Raw genomic sequence first — 23619 nt, 5'->3', positions numbered from 1 at the left:
AGACCGATTAGGATCCCACTTCACCCAGAGCCCTAAAGGGATGGGGAAGGAAAACAGCATGTGGCTCCTGCCTATGTACCCGCAATGGGTACCTCAACCTTAACAACACCGCCGACAAGAGTGGGGTGAGAAGGGAGCATGCTGGGGGCCCTGATATGGGCCCTCTTTTCTTCCATCCGACCTAGTCAGCAGCTGCTGACTAAGATGTGGAGCTATGCGTGGATGTCAGCCTCCTTCGCACAAAGCATAAAAACTGAGGAGCCCATGATGCACGGGAGGGTGTATAGCAGAGGGGAGGGGTTTACACTTTTGAGTGTAATACTTTGTGTGGCCTCCGGAGGCAGTAGCTATACACCCAATTGTCTGGGTCTCCCAATGGAGCGACAAAGAAAGGCAGAAATAGCTCTCTCTCGTCAGAAATGAAAATGAAAGTATCGGAGTGGATGTTGTTTTATCCGTTGGATACCGAATGCCGTGAATAGCCTGTTATCCGTTGGATACCGAATACCGTGAATAGCCTGTTATCCATCGGATACCGAATGGCGCGAATAGCCTGTTATCCATCGGATACCGAATGGCGCGAATAGCCTGTTAACCATCGGATACCAAATGCCGTGTATAGCCTGTTATCCATCGGATACCGAATGCCGTGAATAGCCTGTTATCCGTCAGATACCGAATGGCGCGAATAGCCTGTTATCCATCGGATACCGAATGCCGTGAATAGCCTGTTATCCGTTGGATACCGAATGACGCAAATAGCCTGTTATCCATCGGACACCGAATGGCGCGAATAGCCTGTTATCCATCCGACACCGAATGGCGCGAATAGCCTGTTATCCATCGGATACCGAATGCCGTGAATAGCCTGTTATCCATCGGATACCGAATGCCGTGAATAGCCTGTTATCTGTCGGATACTGAATGCCATGAATAGCCTGTTATCCATCGGATACTGAATGCCGTGAATAGCCTGTTATCCATCGGATACTGAATGCCGTGAATAGCCTGTTATCTGTCGGATACTGAATGCCGTGAATAGCCTGTTATCCATCAGATACTGAATGCCGTGAATAGCCTGTTATCCATCGGATACTGAATGCCGTGAATAGCCTGTTATCCGTCGGATACCGAATGGCGCGAATAGCCTGTTATCCATCGGATACTGAATGCAGTGAATAGCCTGTTATCCGTCGGATACCGAATGCCGTGAATAGCCTGTTATCCATCGGATACTGAATGCCGTGAATAGCCTGTTATCCATCGGATACTGAATGCCGTGAATAGCCTGTTATCCATCGGATACCGAATGGCGCGAATAGCCTGTTATCCGTCGGATATCGAATGACGCGAATAGCCTGTTATCCATCGGATACTGAATGGCGCAAATAGCCTGTTATCCGTCGTATACTGAATGGCGCGAATAGCCTGTTATCCGTCGGATACCGAATAGTGGCGAATACATTCGTTCATCACTAGTCCTAAAGTTCCTCTTATGTGTAAATGTTCATCTCTTGACTTAATTTTATTAGTTACAACTTGAGTATTTCCCTTACTACGATTCATTGTTTGACGCCTGCTCTATTTCTCTGCCTTTTACCCATGTTGAAGGGTCTCCATTAGCCTTGACCTACTACCTAGCGGCACAACAATTTTCAAGCTTTTGGTGTTTCTTTTTTGCCAGTTTCACTCAACTTCAGTAAAATTAGCAGAGCTGCGGTGGGATGGAGACATGGCTATGTCCACCTGTTAAATTCATCAAAAACTACCAGCACTTTGTAGTACCACAGAAATACCACTCCAGTTTGTGACTGGAGTACATGTGTGGCGCAACTCACAAAGGTGCATATTACTTGCTCGAATCATTAAAGGGAACCTGCCACCAGATTTTTCCCTATGCAACTAAAACTACCACCTTCTGCAGCTCCTGGGCTGCATTCTATGAAGGTGTGCTTTGTGTTGATATGAATTGATGCCAACGGTTCCGTCATCCTCCACGCTGTGCCGAAGTCTCGTGCATGCGCCGTTATCGTAGGCCACTATCGCAGGCCTGTGCAAAAACTATCCCTCGCACGGGCCGGGGATGTATTTGCGCTGGCACGAGATTATGGGCGGGTACTAGCATGAGGCTGGGGAGGTCATGCACAGCGCCGCCCATAATCTCGTGCCTGAGCAAATACATCCCCGACGCGCACTCAAGGGATAGTTTGTGCACAGGCCCGCAATAGTGGCCTATGATAACGGTGCATGAGCGAGACTTCGTCACAGCATGGAGGATGACGGGACCGTCGGCATCAATTCAAATCAACACAGGGGACAGCGTACAGCGGCAGGAGGGGGGAACGAAGGAGAAAGAGAGCCCGCCCTTTAGGCCCACCGATAAAATTTACATACGAAAATGTAATATTTTATAAAGTTGTTTTGGCGGTCTGAAAAGGGGGCCAGACACAAGGCACACCTTCATAGAATGCAGCCTAGGAGCTGCAGAAGGTGGTAGTTTTAGTTGCATGGGGAAAAATCTGGTGACAGGTTCCCTTTAAGTGCCTCTTAATGAATTTGGCGCCCTCTATCTCAGCAAGACTGGCATAGGCTTTATTTCAGGTAAGCCCCGAGAAATGTGTAAGAAATTGTGTCTTACCTTAGCAATACAGGCAGGGCAGAACCAGTCGCCTTCTGGAATCGCGGTGATTTTGGGCCGATGGCAGTAGGTGTGACAGCCTTTGTCACAACCATCACACAAGAGCAGCAGTTCCTCATTGTCCCCTTTGCGGCATATCTGGCAGTACTGTAACACACGTAAGACAAAAGATAAAATAGGACCATGCACACATCTATACAGTGGGGGGAAAAAATATTTAGTCAGCCCCCAATTGTGCAAGTTCTCCCACATATAAAGATGAGAGAGGCCTGTAATTGACATCATAGGTGACCACAACTATGAGAGACAAAATGAGAAAACAAATCCAGAAAATCACCGCGTCTGATTTGGCAAGATCTTTTTGCAAATTATGGTGGAAAATAAGTATTTAGTTAATAACAAAAGTTCATCTCAATATTTTGTTATATATCCTGTACATGTGTACAGTATGGAAAATAATGGGGTTTGGAATTCGCAAATTAATCAAAGGTTGAAAACCTACATTAATGTCCTGGAACCATATGGTCCCAATAAAAATATGATTTTACAGAGATTGCAACTTAATTTCAATATTAGATGTTGTTTTACCCCTAAGCTGGGGCTACATGGGGACTTTGGCCATGACATGGGTCGCTATGTCTTGCTGCTAAATCGCAGTGTAATACAAGTGATTGGGTTGTGCTGCAAATCCTAAGGTAACGCAACTGTGACATGTCGCAAAAAAACAACCGTGTCCGATTTTCTTCAACTTGTTTGTCTTGTAACCCGAGGGTCATGATGCGACTCTATTCTGTTGTTTGCACTGTGATGTAGCTGCGAGACATAGCGATCACTGGCCGTGCTGCCTGTATCGTGGCCAAAGTCGCTTCGTGGCCCCAGCCTTAACACAACAATTCTGGAACACATTTTCTTGCAACTGCACATTGTGCCATTCCTCTGCTATAAATGTATGAATAAATTGACAACTGGGTGTTTCCAGTTGGGAGGGGGGTGTCAATATATAGTGTGGCTCTGTCAGCTTCAATGGAAACCTATCAGGTCCAATATGCACCTAGAACTGCGAGCAGTTGTGGGTGCATACTGGACATGACAGGTTCCCTTTAACTGGACAGAGTGAGACTATATAGGGACACAAATATGATGGGGGGACCCAGACTATAAAAGTCAGAATTTATATGGTTTCAAAAGTATCTGTGTGCTGGGCATGGTATGGGAGTGATCCGGCAACTCGGAAAATAAAAAAGAAAAATGGAAAATAAGAATCTGTGATTGGTTGCAGTCCATCACTCTGTCACTAAGGCTGGGGGCGCGTCTGACTGCAACCAATCACAGACGCCAGGACTGCAGATGGGCGGGGAAAGCAATGAATATGGATGAGCAATAATGAGCGGCCTTGGAAGAAGAGTGAGCGGCTGCGGGAGCAGTTATAGCTGCGCCGGACACTTGGTGAGTATAACGCACTTACTCCAATCCCCCTATCCCTTCTACCACCATCTTTAAGCACCAGATTCTGGCCCCATAGACCTATATGGGGACTGGTGTCTGGCCAGATATTCGAGATCAATTCTGAGCCGCACCCATTTTTTTTTTTTTTGGTTAGACCCACTGATCCCGGTTATTTGCGAGTCTGCTCATCACTAGACACAACCCAACAAGAAACACTCAGTTATCAGTTTATATATACGTTTCCAGGAGTAACAACCGAATGACACAACATAAAGATCTACCAAAACACAACCCAGAATAGTTATTTTATGGCGCGTACAACTATGTACTACAATAGATGGTTCTTTAAGAGAACCTTTTTGGTGATAATGGAGACAGAGGTAACATCTCAGGAACAAATGTGGCCAATAACTTACAACTTTCATGATGGATTTCTCCCACGCGATCGATTTCTGCAGCTGCTGGATGCAGAGGGATACTTGTGCAGCGCTGCGGGCCTCTGACAGCGCTTTCCTCCAGATCTTAAGACCTGGGGCAATGTCCTCTTCAGTCCTGCAGAAGAGACAATGGATAATAAAAAAAAAATACATGAGATGAATAGTCTTTCCTCCGCAACGCACAAAAGTAACAATCACGTAGAAAGCCAGGCAAGTGACAAAACAGAGAAAAACCAATAATATGCAACATTTAAGCAAATGAATCAAATGTAGAGCACAGGTTGGACTGTAAGCTGAGAAACGTAGTGATAATCATATATGAGTAAGGTATAGGCTAAGCGTTGACTTTGCAGGATTATTCACGTACAGTACAAAGGCACCATGCAGGATTACACGTTTGTAAAAAGACACAGGAAAAGCTACAGAAAAAAACAGGCAGGAAAAAACGAGCTCCATCGAGCAAAGAAACACAGTGATTGGTTATATATATATATGTATTAATTTCAATGACCTACCCGTCACCATCACCACTAATAGATGGTGCAGGAGCAGGGACAGTAACTGTGCCCACATTATCCAGTTTGATCTGAATGGTGGTACTTAAGGGGCTCTTCAGATACCTTCTCTCAATGTTCCTCTCCAAGTCAGTCAGCCTGGTTACAGCTATATCTAGAGGGTTGTCACTCTTCCGTTCTATAGCACATGAATTGCGTCCTTCGTCTCCTGTGTGATCTCCGTCGTGCTCCTTGTGCCATTTGGCAACTGGTTTATGTTCGTGATAAACCAAGTCTTCCCTCTCAGAATCGAGCTCCGGGCACATCCAGCCCTAAGCAGCAAGAGAGACGTTACGACAAATTCTGGCAAAACATTTCACGATACACGTTCAGCTTCCGGCAAATGCAGGAGAGGGGGCATCATTCACTATTTAGAAATCAACAATGTCAAAGAAAAGGTGGCTATACACCTTAGATAACTTTTGGACAAATGCTATTCCTCACACTGCTTCCCACAAACTCGCAGTCTTGGATCGTGCATATGTATTGGAATCTGAGACACCTTTGTTCCCACCGGTGTTAAGCCATCACCAAAGGTGTGTCGTGGAGAAGAAGGACTGAGTATGTTGGATTTTTTAGATGCCAAATCCTTTATTCTTATGGATGATAAGTCGCCACTAGTGATGAGTGGGCACTACCATGCTCGAGTGCTCAGTCCTCGTAACTAGTGATGAGCGAGCACTACCATGCTCGGGTGCTGGGTACTCGTAACGAGCAGTTGGATGCTTGGATGGGCGCAACTCCTGTACCCGAGTGTAATGGAGGTCAATGGGGCACTTGAGCAGTTTTCCATGAAATCTTCAAGAGAAATGCTCGAGTCCCCATTGACTTCATTACAAGTAGAGCACCCGAGCATGGTAGAGCTCACTCATCACTAGTTACCAGTACTGAGCACCCGAGCATGGTAGAGCTCACTCATCACTAGTTACGAGTACAGAGCACCCGAGCATGGTAGTGCTCGCTCATCACTAGTTACGAGTACTAAGCACCCAAGCATGGTAGTGCCCACTCATCACTAGTTACCAGTACTGAGCACCTGAGCATGGTAGAGCTCACTCATCACTAGTTACGAGTACAGAGCACCCGAGCCTGGTAGTGCCCGCTCATCACTAGTTACGAGTACCGAGCACCTGAGCATGGTAGTGCCCACTCATCACTAGTTACCAGTACTGAGCACCTGAGCATGGTAGTGCTCGCTCATCACTAGTTACGAGTACTGAGCACCCGAGCATGGTAGTGCTCGCTCATCACTAGTTACGAGTACTGAGCACCCGAGCATGGTAGTGCTCGCTCATCACTAGTTACCAGTACTGAGCACCCGAGCATGGTAGTGCCCACTCATCACTAGTTACCAGTACTGAGCACCTGAGCATAGTAGTGCTCGCTCATCACTAGTTACGAGTACCGAGCACCTGAGCATGGTAGTGCCCACTCATCACTAGTTACCAGTACTGAGCACCTGAGCATGGTAGTGCTCGCTCATCACTAGTTACGAGTACTGAGCACCCGAGCATGGTAGTGCTCGCTCATCACTAGTTACGAGTACTGAGCACCCGAGCATGGTAGTGCTCGCTCATCACTAGTTAGGAGTACTGAGCACCCAAGCATGGTAGTGCCCACTCATCACTAGTTACCAGTACTGAGCACCTGAGCATGGTAGTGCCCACTCATCACTAGTTACCAGTACTGAGCACCCGAGCATGGTAGTGCTCGCTCATCACTAGTTACGAGTACTGAGCACTCAAGCATGGTAGTGCCCGCTCATCACTAGTTACAAGTACTGAGCACCCGAGCATGGTAGTGCCCGTTCATCACTAGTTACGAGTACCGAGCATGATAGTGCCTGCTCATCACTAGTTACCAGTACCGAGCACCCGAGCATCATAGTGCTCACTCATCACTAATTACGAGTACTGAGCACTCGAGCATGGTAGTGCTCACTCATCACTAATTACGAGTACTGAACACTCGAGCATGGTAGTGCTCACTCATCACTAATTACGAGTACCGAGCACCTGAGCATGGTAGTGCTCACTCATCACTAGTTACCAGTACCGAGCACCCGAGCATCGTAGTGCTCGCTCATCACTAGTTACGAGTACTGAGCACTCGAGCATGGTAGTGCCCACTCATCACTAGTTATGAGTACTGAGCACCCGAGTATGGTAGTGCCCGTTCATCACTAGTTACGAGTACCGAGCATGATAGTGCCCGCTCATCACTAGTTACCAGTACCGAGCACCCGAGCATCGTAGTGCTCACTCATCACTAATTACGAGTACTGAGCACCTGAGCATGGTAGTGCCCGCTCATCACTAGTTACGAGTACTGAGCACTTGAGCATGGTAGTGCTCACTCATCACTAGTTACGAGTACTGAGCACTTGAGCATGGTAGTGCTCACTCATCACTAGTTACGAGTACCGAGCACCTGAGCATGGTAGTGCCCGCTCATCACTAGTTACCAGTACCGAGCACCCGAGCATGGTAGTGCTCACTCATCACTAGTTACCAGTACCGAGCACCCGAGCATGGTAGTGCTCTCTCATCACTAGTTACGAGTACTGAGCACTCGAGCATGGTAGTGCTCGCTCATCACTAGTTACAAGTACCGAGCACCTGAGCATGGTAGTGCCCGCTCATCACTAGTTACGAGTACTGAGCACTCGAGCATGGTAGTGCCCGCTCATCACTAGTTACAAGTACTGAGCACCTGAGCATGGTAGTGCTCGCTTATCACTAGTTACGAGTACAGAGCACCTGAGCATGGTAGTGTCCGCTCATCACTAGTTACAAGTACCGAGCTCCTGAGCATGGTAGTGCCCGCTCATCACTAGTCGCCACCAAAGAACGGGGCAGGTTCACATTCAAAATGCTTGATTATTTCCACGAGATACCTGGTGGCTTATCCCTTGTAAATACAAAGCATGAGGCATGTTGACATCCAACACACTCAATCCTATTTTTCCACTGGGGATTGTCAGGATACCCACATGCACCATATATATTAGATTATTGATGAAATCTGCGGCTTTGACCAACATTCATCTAACATGTTTGGCTACCTTAAAAGATGGAAACCAGAAGCGCTCTCTTTAGCATCTCCAGTAGAGAGTATTTTTAATCATGATCTTTTCATAGAATTTTATCAGTTCAAGAAATTGTCTTGTAGAAGGTTTTAAAGAGAAGTGAAAACCAAAGATCATCTTGGGACCTGCTATGCTAGGCTATGTGCCCACGTTGCGTTCTGTCCCTGCAGAAATTTCTGCAGCGATTTGAACAGCACATGTGTGTTTCAAATCGCTGCAGAAACACTGCGTACTGAAAAGCCGATTTCATGCGCTCTGGATGCAGCCCCTCCCATAGACAGAGCAGGGGCTGCATCCAAAGCGCACGAAAGAAGTGACATGATGCTTTTTAGAACGCAGCTATTTGGCAGCAACCGAAGTGCTGCATTCTAAAACGCAACATGCGCATAGATAATGCACAATCTTCATAGATTGTGCTGGGGACGCAGGACGCATGCAGTTATGCTGCGGTGCAGAACGCAGCGTAACCATGCAATACACACACGTGCGCACAGAGCCAAGGCCCCGTCACACGCAACGACGTATCTAATGATATATCGCCAGGGTCACGGATTCTGGGACGCACATCCGGCAACGTTAGTGACGTCGTTGCGTGTGACACCAACGAACGGCCGTTAACGATCAAAAATACTCACCTTATCGTCCATCGTTGACACGTCATTCACTTTCAAAATATCGTTGATTGTTGAGGTCGTAGGTTGTTCGTCGTTCCCGAGGCTGCACACATCGCTATGTGTGACACCACGGGAACGACGAACTACAGCTTACCTGCGGTCGCCGGCAATGAAGAAGGAAGGAGGTGGGCGGGGTGTTACGGCCGCTCATCTCCGCCCCTCTGCTTCTATTGGGTGGCCGCATAGTGACGCCGCACGAACCGCCCCCTTAGAAAGGAGTCGGTTCGCCAGCAACAGCGACGTCGCTAAGCAGGTAAGTCCTTGTGACAGCTCCAAACGATTTTGTGCACCACGGGCAACGATTTGCCCGTGACACACAAACAACGGGGGCGGGTACGCTCGCTAGCGATATCGTTAACAATTTCGCTGCATGTAACGGGGCCTTTAGAGTGGCGAAGTCCTGTCAAGGTTGGCCTTGTTCCATTTGAAGGACACAGATCTTCAAAGATACCTCAAACAATAGGGTTGATTGCGTCTAGTAAAATTTTAGTTTTCAATGTTAGATCCTCTGGTGCTCTAGTGCACTTTGACCTTTGGAAAAGCTGTAAGTTTGCTAAGTTTTAATAGAGGAGGTTCCAGGTGCTGAGGGTACCACTCATTGACGAAACAAAGGGGGCAGAAATGCTCGGCCAAGTGCTGCTCTCCATCGGCACTGAAGATGGGCACAATAGAAAGTCTATGGAGTCTGTCTAACAGCACTTGACGAAGCTTTTCTGCTTCTTTTTTAGCAACCGATGGTTGTCTCAACACCTGGACTACCACTGATGAAAACTTCGGACATGTCTCTATCACATGCACTAAAGTGGGCTTTACATGCTACGATATCGTTAATGATTTATCGTCAGGGTCATGGTGTTTGTGACGCACATCTGGCGTCATTAACAATATCGCAGCGTGTGACACTTATGAGCGACCTTAAACGGACGCAAAAGCGGTCAAAATCGTTTGCCGTGGAGAGGTCGTCCTGAAACAAAAAATCATTTTCTGCTTATTAGCGATGTTGTTCCTCGTTCCTGCGGCACCACACATCGCTGTGTGTGACACCGCAGGAGCGACGAACTTCTCCTTACCTGCCTCCACCGGCAATGCGGAAGGAAGGAGGTGGGCGGGATGTTACGTCTCGCTCATCTCCGCCCCTCCGCTTCTATTGGACGCCTGTCGTGTGACGTCGCTGTGACGCAGAACGTACCTCCCCCTTAGAAAGGAGGCGGTTCGCCAGCCAGAGCGACGTTGCAGGGCATGTAAGTGCGTGTGACGGGGTTAAGCGAGGTTGTGCGCTACGGGCAGCGATTTGCCTGTGTCACACAACCGACGGGGGCGGGTACGATTGCTTACGATCTCGCTAGCGAGATCGCAGCGTGTAAAGCCCGCTTTACACTTTCACCCTTAGATCAAGCTACATTTTATATTAAAACCTAGTAAAAACATCCAGTTTGTTTTTGACACTCGGAAGTCCTTGCCTTCACTTGTAGACTAGCAGAAGCCACTCTTCTCTCCAGATCTTCCACCTGCTGTAGAATAGCGATATCCACCTCCATCTCATGATCCTCCATACACCAGTTCTCCACCACGTCTCTGGTCACTTCTCCATGATCTTGTCCTCTCGTATCTATTATAGCTACATGAACGAAACAGAATCAGAGCAGATCGAAAGCTGAAGGTCATTGGGGTTATCGGAGAAATCACATCTTTTGATGGATGAATTGGTGAATAATATTTAAATGGTCAACCTCTTGCATGTTGTCAATGATGGGGCATTCTATTCGCCTGCACCGCCACTACAGGGGAAAACTGGCATTACACTCTTCCCACCAAAATCAATGGACTATATAGTGGACAAACATGTGTGGTCCTTCCGAGTGAGAGACGTTCTTTGTAGTTGCTCACCACTTTGACTAATACAGTGCCTACAAGTAGTATTCAACCCCCTGCAGATTTAGCAGGTTTACACATTCGGAATTAACTTGGCATTGTGACATTTGGACTGTAGATCAGCCTGGAAGTGTGAAATGCACTGCAGCAAAAAAGAATGTTATTTCTTTTTTTATTTTTTTTTTAAATTGTGAAAAGTTTATTCAGAGGGTCATTTATTATTCAGCCCCTCAAACCACAAGAATTCTGTTTGGTTCCCCTAAAGTATTAAGAAGTATTTCAGGCACAAAGAACAATGAGCTTCACATGTTTGGATTAATTATCTCTTTTTCCAGCCTTTTCTGACTAATTAAGACCCTCCCCAAACTTGTGAACAGCACTCATACTTGGTCAACATGGGAAAGACAAAGGAGCATTCCAAGGCCATCAGAGACAAGATCGTGGAGGGTCATAAGGCTGGCAAGGGGTACAAAACCCTTTCCAAGGAGTTGGGCCTACCTGTCTCCACTGTTGGGAGCATCATCCGGAAGTGGAAGGCTTATGGAACTACTGTTAGCCTTCCACGGCCTGGACAGCCTTTGAAAGTTTCCACCCGTGCCGAGGCCAGGCTTGTCCGAAGAGTCAAGGCTAACCCAAGGACAACAAGGAAGGAGCTCCGGGAAGATCTCATGGCAGTGGGGACATTGCTTTCAGTCAATACCATAAGTAACGTACTCCACCGCAATGGTCTCCGTTCCAGACAAGCCCGTAATGTACCCTTACTTTCAAAGCGTCATATCAAGGCTCGTCTACAGTTTGCTCATGATCACTTGGAGGACTCAGACAAACTGGTTCAAGGTTCTCTGGTCTGATGAGACCAAGATCGAGATCTTTGGTGCCAACCACACACGTGACGTTTGGAGACTGGATGGCACTGCATACGACCCCAAGAATACCATCCCTACAGTCAAGCATGGTGGTGGCAGCATCATGCTGTGGGGCTGTTTCTCAGCCAAGGGGCCTGGCCATCTGGTCCGCAACCATGGGAAGATGGATAGCACGGCCTACCTGGAGATTTTGGCCAAGAACCTCAGCTTCGCCATCAAGGATCTTAAGATGGGTCGTCATTTCATCTTCCAACAAGACAACGACCCAAAGCACACAGCCAAGAAAACCAAGGCCTGGTTCAAGAGGGAAAAAATCAAGGTGTTGCAGTGGCCTAGTCAGTCTCCTGACCTTAACCCAATTGAAAACTTGTGGAAGGAGCTCAAGATTAAAGTCCACATGAGACACCCAAAGAACCTAGATAACTTGGAGAATATCTGCATGGAGGAGTGGGCCAAGATAAATCCAGAGACCTGTGCCGGCCTGATCAGGTCTTATAAAAGACGATTATTAGCTGTAATTGCAAACAAGGGTTATTCCACAAAATATTAAACCTAGGGGTTGAATAATAATTGACCCACACTTTTATGTTGAAAATTTATTAAAATTTAACTGAGCAACATAACTTGTTGGTTTGTAAGATTTATGCATCTGTTAATAAATCCTGCTCTTGTTTGAAGTTTGCAGGCTCTAACTTATTTGCATCTTATCAAACCTGCTAAATCTGCTGGGGGTTGAATACTACTTGTAGGCACTGTATATGAGGGTCCTGAACAGAGCACACCCTAATTTAGAATTCCTGAAAAAGCTATGGGTCAATGGGTTTTCTATATCAGAGAACCCCTTTTTAAGCAATAATACTCCATACTGTAAGAGAGCGCAGAACTTACGGTCTTTATTTTTCAGGCAGGCTTGGGTGATGTAATCTAAGTGCTTCTGAATTTGCTTCTGTAGAGACTTCTCTCGGATACCTCGGAGGTTAAATACTTTCAGCAGAGATTTCAGATCTTCCGGATCTGTAATTCTCCACCAGCCAAATTGCATTCCTATAAAAAAAAAATGAAAAAAATAAAAAAAATTGTTGAAGTTTGATGGATCCCACATTTTCAATTAGTTTGGAAACCCAAAAATGGAAAAAAAAAATTAAAAAATGAAATACTGGTGTAAATGTACCTTCTGGAATCGGTCGAGGACTAGGAAAATCTACTTGTTTGGGTAACTCCACAGCAGGAGACGGGGTGCAGACGGACTTGTCACTTTGTGGTACAGGAGATTCGCTTTTGCTGGTTTGAACATGTGGGGTGATGAACGCGTGCCCGTTTCCTTCAGAAATTCCAAGTCCAAGACTCGGTATTGGGCTTGGCATCGGAGAAGAAAAAGGTAGATTTCCTGGCACAACTGGTGACGGCCATCCGCAAAACTGAAGTCCCATGAGAGGTAAACCGTGCTTCATCTAGATGAATTAATTAAGAATAATATTATATCTATTATATTCATCTAAATCAGAAAATTAGACAAACATGAAAAGGAAGAAAAATAATCTGGTGTTTTCCATTTCATGAACAGTCGAGGGGGGGGGTATTCTTGATATAGTTCATGCTTTTCCCCACATTGATCTAGAAGGCCTTTATTTTACAGTGAGGGTGGATGAGTTTGCTTTTTGAGGGTGTGTTAGGGTGGGTGCACGCTATCAGGGTTCGCAGCGTTTTGGACTCGGCGAGTTTACGCTGCGTCCAAAACACTGCATTGTACAGTAGAAGCACAGTGGATGGGATTTATGGAAATCTCCTGTGCTTCTTTTGCAGCGTAAACTGACCTGCAGAGAGGCTTTCTGAGCCGCAGCATGTCAATTGATGCTGCGGAGACATGAATGTTCTCTGCAGTAAAAACAGAGCGAAAGTCCGCAGAGGCCCAAATCCTGATCATGGGCACGGGCAGCTGCGGTGTCCTGCGGAGAGCACTCACGACCCCATAGGAGAGGACCCTGATCATGGGCAGCTGCAGTGTCCTGCAGAGAGCACTTGCGGCCCCGCAAGAGAGGACCCTGATCATGGGCACGGGCAGCTGCAGTGTCCTGCGGAGAGCACTCGCGGCCCAGCAGGAAAGGACCCTGATCATGGGCACGGGTAGCTGCGGTGTCCTGAGGACAGCACTCGCAGCCCCGCAGGAGAGGACCCTGATCATGGGCACGGGCAGCTGCAGTGTCCTGCGGAGAGCACTCACGACCCCGCAGGAGAGGACCCTGATCATGGGCACGGGCAGCTGCAGTGTCCTGCGGAGAGCACTCGCGGCTCCGCACGAGAGGACCCTGATCACGGGCACGGGCAGCTGCGGTGTCCTGCGGAGAGCACTCGCGGCCCCGCAGGAGAAGACCCTGATCATGGGCACGGGCAGCTGCAGTGTCCTGCGGAGAGCACTCGCGGCCCCGCACGAGAGGACCCTGATCACGGGCACGGGCAGCTGCGGTGTCCTGCGGAGAGCACTCGCGGCCCAGCAGGAAAGGACATGCTGCGTCCCGGACTCAGTGTGTCCGGATCGTGTGCTTCCACCCGTATACCTGGTGTGTGGGTAGGTGGAAGGGATATAATACAAAGATACAAAAAGTATCAAATACAAAATGCCAAGTCACAGCATTAATCAGTGATCCTTTAACCACTTAAAATATATAGACACATTTTTTTTAACCTAAATACATGTATTCGGAATTAAAAATCATTTTTCCGATTAGGTTTCATTAAAAAATGTACGCTTCTTGCCTTCTATAGCGTCTTTGTTGCACTTTCTATTGCTAACTACAGAATGAGTTAATTGAGAATCAGGAGAGTTTGTAAAGATGTATTTGTTTTCTTTTTTTCTGAGCTCCTCTCAGTTGATTGATGTCCTCAGACCACATCAAAGTTGAGCGGAACTTTTTCCTCATAATGAGCAGGAAAAAAAAGCAGGTAAAAGCCACGTAGTGCAATTTTTTTTAATGAAATCGAAAAGCAGAAATTATTTTTAGCCTCAAATTTAAATAACAAAAAAAGCCCTTAAAGTTGACCATATCCTTTTAAGACTGCTCAGATCCTTAAAGGGAATCTGTCATCAGGTATTTGCTCCACCATCTAAGAGCAGCATAATGTAGAGAGACAGATCCTGATTCCAGCGATGTGTCACTTACTGAGCTGTTTGCTGTCATTTTGATAAAATTAATATTTTTTCTGCTGCAGATCTAGCATTTATACAGAGCTCATGAATATGCTGGACTACCTGCTGCATGACAAGTAGTCCTGTAATGATAATCTACTGTTGATTAAACAGTGATTTTATCAAAACTTCACTAAGCAGCCCAGTAAGTGACACATCACTTGAATCAAGATCTCTGCCCCTACATTATGCTGCTCTCAGATTAGGTTGCAAAAACCTGGTGACAGATTTCCTTTAAAGTGGTTGACTGGGCATTGGGACTTTTCCTAGTCCTCAGCCATCCCTGCACTTCCCTGTACAGGCTGGATTGACCGCTGCAGTCAATCACTGGTTGTACGGTGTCTTTTTCAAGACATGTTATGTAAGCAGAGAGACCAGGAGAGAACTAGAAAGCTTCAGAACTGGAGAGGCAAAGGAACGGTAAGATGGGTATGATTTTGTCAATGTTCTTTTTTCTTTTGTTAAAAACAAGGCTTTCTTGGCTTGACAACAATATGATACAGATATCACGGCCCCCCGAGGAAGAAACCGAAACGTGCACGTCAGGGCACGTTACACAGGGTGTATAACTTGATATGGGTGAGTTGTTATCATGGATATGTTTGGGGGTTATTCTTACCTCTTGATTGTGTTATACTAATGAGTATAATGTTTTGGTGGACTAAGTTATATCGATAATGCCTGGATTTTTTTGGGGAGATGACATTTATATACTATAATCATTGAAGAAAAAAAGGAGCCAGCACGATCTGAAATTGCCATGCATCATATAAAAAGTGAAATTTCACAGATTTATTCCAACTGTACTATGATAAAAAAAAATGAGATTTTTAGCAAATAATTGATCACTTTTTTGAGCCACCCCTGCCAACGTCACGGCAAATCTCAATAGGGGGGTCCTACTCTATATTCTGTATTTCATGTGCCATGCGGCCTCATAGATAAAGTTAAAAGCAGAACCATAATGGAGCACACATACCTGTAACCTGTATATAGCCGCTTCCATGTTGCAAAAAAGGCAATTGTGGATAGAGACCAGCCCAGGTCCCAGCATGTGGAGCAAGCTCTACACATACCAGGACTATATCAGAACTGATCCTCCCAGTGCCAAACAGCAACCATTGATAAAGGCGGACCAGATCCAAGAATGGTGCTTAATTAGCATTGCCTGTGGAAAGGGGTGAGGTAACTGAATCTGAACAGCTACCGAACTTTATCTAGGAGGCCGCATGGCACATGAAATACAGAATATAGAGTAGGACCCCCCTATTGAGATTTGCCGTGACGTTGGAAGGGGTGGCTCAAAGAATTGATCAATTATTTGCTAAAAAAGAGAATTTTGTTTACTTACCGTAAATTCTTTTTCTTATAGTTCCGACATGGGAGACCCAAACCATGGGTGTATAGCTTCTGCCTCCGGAGGACACACAAAGTACTACACTAAAAGTGTAGCTCCTCCCTCCGAGCATATACACTCCCCGGATGACAAATCCAACCAGTTTAGTGCCAAAGCTGAAGGAGGACATCCACCCATAAGTAGAGATAGAGTAAAACCCGGAATAACCGGAACTTCTGTCTACAACAACAGCCGGTGAAAACACACGGAACAAGAAAGCTGCCAACAGGCAACAGGGAGGGTGCTGGGTCTCCCATGTCGGAACTATAAGAAAAAGAATTTACGGTAAGTAAACAAAATTCTCTTTTTCTTTATCGTTCCTTATGGGAGACCCAAACCATGGGACGTCTCAAAGCAGTCCATGGGTGGGAAATAAACAGAAACTGAGAAGTAGGCGAAACCTAACTTCACAAATGGGCGACAGCCGTCCGAAGGATGCGTCTGCCCAAGCTCGCATCTGCCGAAGCATGAGCATGCACTTGGTAGTGCTTCGAAAGGGTGTGCAGACTAGACCAAGTGGCAGCCTGACAGACCTGCTGAGCCGTAGCCCAAGAGGCACTGACAGCTCTGGTCGAGTGCGCCTTAATCCCTGGCGGGGGAGGCATCTGAGAACATAGGTAGGCATCGGATATGGCCGACCTAATCCAATGAGCTAGGGTCGGTTTAGAAGCCGAGAGACCCTTGCGCTGACCTGTGGTCAGCACAAAAAGAGAGGTGCACCGCCTAAAAAAAAACAGCGGTGCGTGACACATAGATCCGGAGCGTCCGCACCAAATCTAAAGCATGCAACGCTTTCTCAAAGCGATGCACAGGGGCCGAACAAAGGGAAGACAATGAAATGTCCTGGTTAAGGTGGAACGGAGACACCACCTTAGGGAGAAGGCCCGGAGTTGGATGGAGAACCACCTTGTCTTGGTGAAAAAAACCAAAAAGGGTGACTCCGAAGAGAGCACAGTCAAATAAGAGACTCTCCTGAGAGAAATTAGCCTCACATGCGGTACAAGCAGCATAGAAAGCCTGTGCCTTGGCACCCTTGCTTTTTGCGGATGACATGCTGTTGTCTCCTCTGAGCAATCTAGGAGGGTATATAGCCAAAAATCACCAGCGACCGTACAGTGCAATGTATAGCATGTACATAAAAATACAAATGTACACTTCGGCACTAGTGGGGTCAGCACCAGAGGTGCCGCTTACCGCCCGCTCAAACGCGGGTGTGTGGTCGCCAGAATCCCGTGTCTGGGTCTCCCAGAACTTGTCTCCCCTCTCCAGCTCAGACTGCACACAGGAATGGCTGCCGGCGTTCTGTGAAGAGGGGCGGACCGTGGGCGTGCCTCAGACAAAGTGCGGGAAACTGGCGTCCCACTGTGCCCAGTGTGAGGGCTGGAGTATGTAAAGTAGACTCCAGCCCTCGGCGCTGACGTTCTGTACAGCGTCCCGCCATTCCCCTGACTGGCAGGCCTGGGGGCAGGAACGAAACGAAACTAGGCCGCAAAAGCCGGGGACTCGAGTAATAAGCGCGGCCGTCATATATGCACGGCCAGCGCGGAAGTCCCCGGCGCACCACAAGTCCCAGCCGCGCCGCAGCGTGAACTGACAGCAGCGGCCGGCGCGGCAGTTCCCAATACATTGACTCACTCAGCAGAGCTGTAGCTAGTAATGGCACAAGCGCGCAGCGCTGTTGTCCCCGGCGCACTAACACACCCAGCAATGCTGCAGTGTGTCTGCGCGCGGTCTGTACGGGGACACAGAGTACCTTGACGTAGCAGGGCCCTTTCCCTGACGATACTCAGCTCCATATCCAGCAGAATCCCCAGGGGCTGTGGATGGAGCACGGTCTCAGTGCCTGGAGACCGGTAAAATCCCACTTCACCCAGAGCCCTAAGGGGGATGGGGAAGGAAGCAGCATGTGGGCTCCAGCCTCCGTACCCGCAATGGGTACCTCAACCTTAACAAACACCGCCGACAAAAGTGGGGTGAGAAGGGAGCATGCTGGGGGCCCTAGTATGGGCCCTCTTTTCTTCCATCCGACATAGTCAGCAGCTGCTGCTGACTAAACAGTGGAGCTATGCGTGGATGTCTGACCTCCTTCGCACAAAGCATGAAAACTGAGGAGCCCGTGATCCCACGGGGGGTGTATAGGCAGAAGGGGAGGGGCTTTACACTTTTAAGTGTAGTGCTTTGTGTGGCCTCCGGAGGCAGTAGCTATACACCCCAATTGTCTGGGTCTCCCAATTAGGAGCGACAAAGAAAAGCGGCCAAGGAGCATGGCCGGAAGAACGACACCAGGACAGGAAAATTCTCCAAGTCCTGAGGTAAAACCTGGCCGAGGAAGACTTCCGAGCCTGAGTCATAGTGAAGATGACCTCGGAAGGAATGCCTGAAGCCGTAAGGATTCAGGGCTCAAGAGCCACGCCGTCAATCTGAGAGCCGCAGAATTGTTGTGGAAAACGGACCCTCTGAGAGAACGTCTGGCCGGTCCGGGAGATGCCACAGCACCTCTACGAACAGACGGAGCAGGTCTGGGAACCAAGCTCGCCTGGGCCTGGGGCGATGAGTACGACCCGACGGCCCTCCATTTTGATCTTGCGCAGGACTCTGGGCAAGAGAGCTAGAGGGGGAAACACGTAGGCCAGACGGAACTGGGACCAATCTGGAACCGGCGCGTCCGCTGCCAAGGCCTGAGGATCATGGGAGCGAGCCACGTAAACCGGGACCTTGTTGTTGTGCCGGGATGCCATTAGATCCACTCCCGGAGTGCCCCGCCTGCTAAATTGACCGGAACACTGCCGGATGCAGGGCTCACTCGCCGCTGTCCACGGTTTGACGGCTGAGATAATCTGCCTCCCAGTTTTCTGCGCCTGGGATGTGGACTGCGGATATGGTGGACTTGGAGTCCTCCGTCCACTGAAGGATATGTTGAACTTCCAACATTGCTAGGCGGCTGCGAGTCCTAGGACTACAGCCCTGATTTCCAGCACATTGATCGAGAGGGCTGATTCGGACGGAGTCCAAGTGCCCTGTGCTCGGTGGTGGAGAAACACTGCTCCCCAGCCGGATAGACTGGCATCCGTGGTGAGAATCACCCATGACGGGGCCAGAAAGGAGCGTCCCTGGTACAGAGAGAGGGGCCGAAGCCACCACTTAAAGAGAGCTCCTGGTCTGTGGCGACAGAGCCACCAGCCTGTGCAAGGAAGAAGTCCCTTGTCCCAACAGCGGAAAATGTCCAGCTGCAGGGGACGCAGATGGAACTGGCAAGGGGAACCGCTTCTATTGACACCACCATCTGACCCAGCACCTGCATGAGGTGCCTGATGGAATGACGGCGGAGCCTCAGCAGAGAGCGAACCGCCAGATGAAGAGACTGCTGTTTGACTAAGGGCAGCTTCACAAGTGCCAGCAGAGTCTCGAATTGCATCCCTAGGTACGTAAGTTCCTGGGTCGGGGTCAGAGTGGACTTGCAAGCGTGGCGAGAGTGAGCGAGACACTCCGCTGACAGTCTGCACTGGATGAAGCCCTGACTAGAAGGGCGTCCAGGTAAGGAATCACTACCAACCCCTGGAGGAGCAGAACCGCAACTGGTGAATACACGAGGGGCCGTGGCTAACCCAAAGGGGAGAGCCATGAATTGGAAATGTTCCTCTCCGATTACAAAACGTAGCCAACGCTGGTGTGAAACTGCGAATGGCACATGCAGAGAGACATCTCTGATGTCGATGGATGCTAAGAAATCTCCTTGGGTCATTGACTGATCGCAGAGATTCCATGCAAAATTGCCGTACCTGAACATGCTTGTTGAGAAGCTTGAGATCCAGGTTGGAAAGCACCGTCCTTTTCGGGGACTAGGAAGAGATTTGAGTAGAAATCTCAGAACCGTTCCCAGTCGGGAACTGGTACAATTAATCCATTGGCCTGCAAGAATGCCACGGCCTGTGAGAAGGCGGCGGCCTTGGAGCAGGGGGGAGTTGTCAGAAAAAATCTGTTTGGCGGCTGAATAGAATTCTATTCTGTAGCCGTGGGAGATGGTAACCCACACCCACTGATCGAAGACGTGTTGAAACCACACGTCGCCCAAGAGGGAGAGCCTGCCACCGACCAAAGACGTTACTGGCGCGGCCAGATAATCAAGAGGAGGCTGCTTTGGTGGCAGCAGCTCCTGCCGACTTAGGACGCGGCTTCATGCGCCAGTTGGTTTACGGACCTTGGCTGAGTTAGTGGACGAGGCCGAGGGCTTAGAGGACGACCAGTTAGAGGAAACGAAAGGAACGAAACCTCGACTGGTTCCTGCCCTGGAAGGTTTCCTGGGTTGTGGCATGGAAGTACTCTTCCTGCCAAAAACTTCCTTAATAATTTCATCCAGTTGTTCACCGAATAGACTGGTCCCAGCAAAAGGGAGTCCAGCAAGGAACTTCTTAAGAAGCATCTGCCTTCCACTCTCGAAGCCACAGGAACCTGCGGATAGCGAGGGAAGTAGCCGAGGCCACCGCAGTGCGGTGACAGTCTCCAGCTATAGGATGAAAAGACTGAAGCCTGGAAGTTAAGGCAACCAATTCGGGCATAAAGGCCCTGGTGAGGGAATGCATCTCCTCCCGAGAAGCAGAGATGGCTTTGAGAGCCCGCACTGCTGCAAAAGATGGGGAGAACGAGGCCCCTGCCGCCTCATATATAGATTTGGCCAGAAGGACAACCTGGCGGACAGTGGGATCCTCAGAGAGGTGCCGTCAGCCACTGATACAACTGTCCGGGCTGAAAATCTAGACACCGGAGGGTCCACCCTTGGTGAATGAGCCCACTCCTTGACCACCACTGGTGGAAGGGGGAAACAGTCATCAGAACCACGCTCTGGGAAGCGTCTGTCAGGACAGGCTCTGGGCTTGTTCACAGTGACCTGAATGCTGGAGTGGATAAGGAACACACTCCTTGTTCTCTTAGGCAAGGTATACTGATGCTTTTCTGCCAAAGAGGGGTGCTCCCCTGATACAGGCGGATTGAGGTCCAGTACAAATATAATGGACGCAATCAAATCATTAGCATCTGCGTCACTTTCGGACAGATCAATGGGGTACATGGAGAGCGTCCGAGCCCCCAGTAAGGCATCCTCCTTGTCCTGCGAGTCAGCTCGTGAACCAGAGCCGAGGGGCGAGGAGGGAAAGGGGACCCTGCGTCTCCATTTTAGGAGGACGGGCTCCCAGATGAAGAATCCTCCCTGAACACAAAGCATTGAACTGGTTGGATTTGTTATCCGGGGAGTGTATATGCTCGGAGGGAGGAGCTACACTTTTAGTGTAGTACTTTGTGTGTCCTCCGGAGGCAGAAGCTATACACCCATGGTTTGGGTCTCCCATAAGGAACGATAAAGAAAATCTCATTTATATTACAGTACAATTGGAATAAATCTGTGAATTTGCACTTTTTATATGATGCATGCCATTTTCAGATCGTGCTGGCTCCCCTCTCTCTCTGTTTGGTTGTAGTTATGCTACAAATGTCTGGTGGCTGGTCACCACCATGCTATACACGCCTGATCTTGGTTTGCAATATATTCCTCCTGTTGGTAGCTTTACACATTCAGTTGCCTCACCCTTTCCACAGGCATTGCTAATTAAGCACCATACTTGGATCTGGTCCGCCTTTATCAATGGTTGCTCTCTGGCACTGGGAGGGTCAGTTCTGATATAGTCCTGGTATGTGTAGAGCTTGCTCCACATGCTGGGACCTGGGCTGGCCTCTATCCACAATTGCCTCTTTTGCAACATAGAAGCGGTTATATATACAGGTTACAGGTATGTGTGCTCCATTATGGTTCTGCTTTTAACTTTATCTAGGAGGCCGCATGGCACATGAAATACAGAATATAGAGTAGGACCCCCCTATTGAGATTTGCCGTGACGTTGGCAGGGGTGGCTCAAAGAATTGATCAATTATTTGCTAAAAATCTCATTTATATTACAGTACAGTTGGAATAAATCTGTGAATTTGCACTTTTTATATGATGCATGCCATTTTCAGATCGTGCTGGCTCCCCTCTCATACTATAATCATTGAATTATTAGAAGAAATGGGCCTTGACTATATATATATATATATATTATTCTTAGATAAAGTCAGAGGAAAAAAAAAACAACTTTTGTTGCCCTTTGGAGTCATTCTGCCTTGCTGCATCCTTCTTCATCTTGTTCTACACACATATATATATATATATATATATAATATAATATATATATATATATATATATATATATATATATATATATATATATATATATATATATAGTAATTATTCTGCCATTTAGTGGTATATGAGATCTTTTTGACTTTTTGATACCCGGCCTACATTACTACTACATTATTTACCTATTGGAGCATGCCCAGTGAGGTAACATTGTTCCCAACTATCTTGTTTTGCACCTAATGTTTTCCTAGGGACTCTCTTTGTTCACTTGATCTTCACTAAGTAGATGATCAATTAGAAGAATGTCGGTTCCTTTTTCAAGGCTGTATTTTATAGTTTGTGCCGAAGGAGAAATGGAGACTTTGAAATGTTGAAAATTTCGGCAAATTTAGAGTCTTTCATTAACGTGATGTACTAACCTGAAGTGGAGACATCGTGAACGGACTCAGCCCCAGACTGCTCTGTAAGGACGAGGCGGTCATGAGCGGGGATGGCACTGGTGAAGGAGACTGAGACGGATACTGAGACTGGCTTGTAGACGCTAACGACGTGGAATACTCTACGTGTGTTACCGACGTGTCGTCACACGGTGTCCGAGGGAGGAGACTGAACCACTGTCGACTCTTGTCTGTAAGAGTTTTCAGCAGCTGTTCATTGGCAATTATGGGAGCATTGTAAAACTTTCCATGACCACTAAGTATAGCAGTGAAGGGGTTCAAGTCTGTCTTTTCAGGGTTACATTGGGACGTGCTGGCCTGCAGGTTGATGGGTGTGCTCCTGGCATTATTCTGGAAAGGCACAGGGCAGCCATTTGGGGAAACACTTGGTTTTAGGGTTAGAAGGTCCATGTCGGAGGGCATTTTGGCTACTTCTAGCAGTTTGCTAAGTTTAGAAAAGGATCCAGGTTTCTGGAGGAATAAATTGGTGCTGTCTTTATCCTTGAGACATTTCTGCTCCCCATCGCTGGCAATCACACAGTTTGGTTTCTCATCACAGCTCTCAATGGCTTCTTCTTTTATCTGGATGTTTTCCACCTGGCGTTGCCTCTCCTTCTCTTTTGCCATTTCTTCGAGACCTAGGCAGTGATGAATACAATGGTTAGTACAGAGGTTAACAAGGGTTAATTTTTTTTCTCTAAAGGCCCCGTCACACTAAGCAACATCGCTAGCAACATCGCTGCTAACGAACAACTTTTGTGACGTTGCTAGCGATGTTGCTGTGTGTGACATCCAGCAACAACCTGGCCCCTGCTGTGAGGTCGTTGGTTGTTGCTGAATGTCCTGGGCCATTTTTTA

The 23619-nt window shown here is 47.9% G+C and overlaps 1 protein-coding gene across 1 annotated transcript; it reads right to left on the bottom strand.

The window, feature by feature from the left end:
• Positions 1-2638: 2638 nt before the first annotated feature.
• Positions 2639-23395, bottom strand: LOC142281330 (bromodomain adjacent to zinc finger domain protein 2B-like; the record flags this gene model as incomplete). The annotated part of the gene is made up of 7 exons (XM_075332839.1): positions 22744-23395; positions 12747-13026; positions 12464-12619; positions 10298-10455; positions 5037-5347; positions 4501-4636; positions 2639-2785 (listed from the first exon to the last, which is right to left on the bottom strand). Coding segments are annotated over exons 1-7 (1833 nt in total), but the record flags the coding sequence as incomplete, so codon positions are not given.
• Between the last annotated feature and the right edge of the window lie 224 nt (positions 23396-23619).

This window comes from Anomaloglossus baeobatrachus, unplaced genomic scaffold (assembly GCF_048569485.1).
Source record: "Anomaloglossus baeobatrachus isolate aAnoBae1 unplaced genomic scaffold, aAnoBae1.hap1 Scaffold_4705, whole genome shotgun sequence".
NCBI lineage: Eukaryota > Metazoa > Chordata > Amphibia > Anura > Aromobatidae > Anomaloglossus > Anomaloglossus baeobatrachus.
Note: the sequence above shows the minus strand (reverse complement) of the source record. Positions and strands in the feature narration are given on the sequence as shown.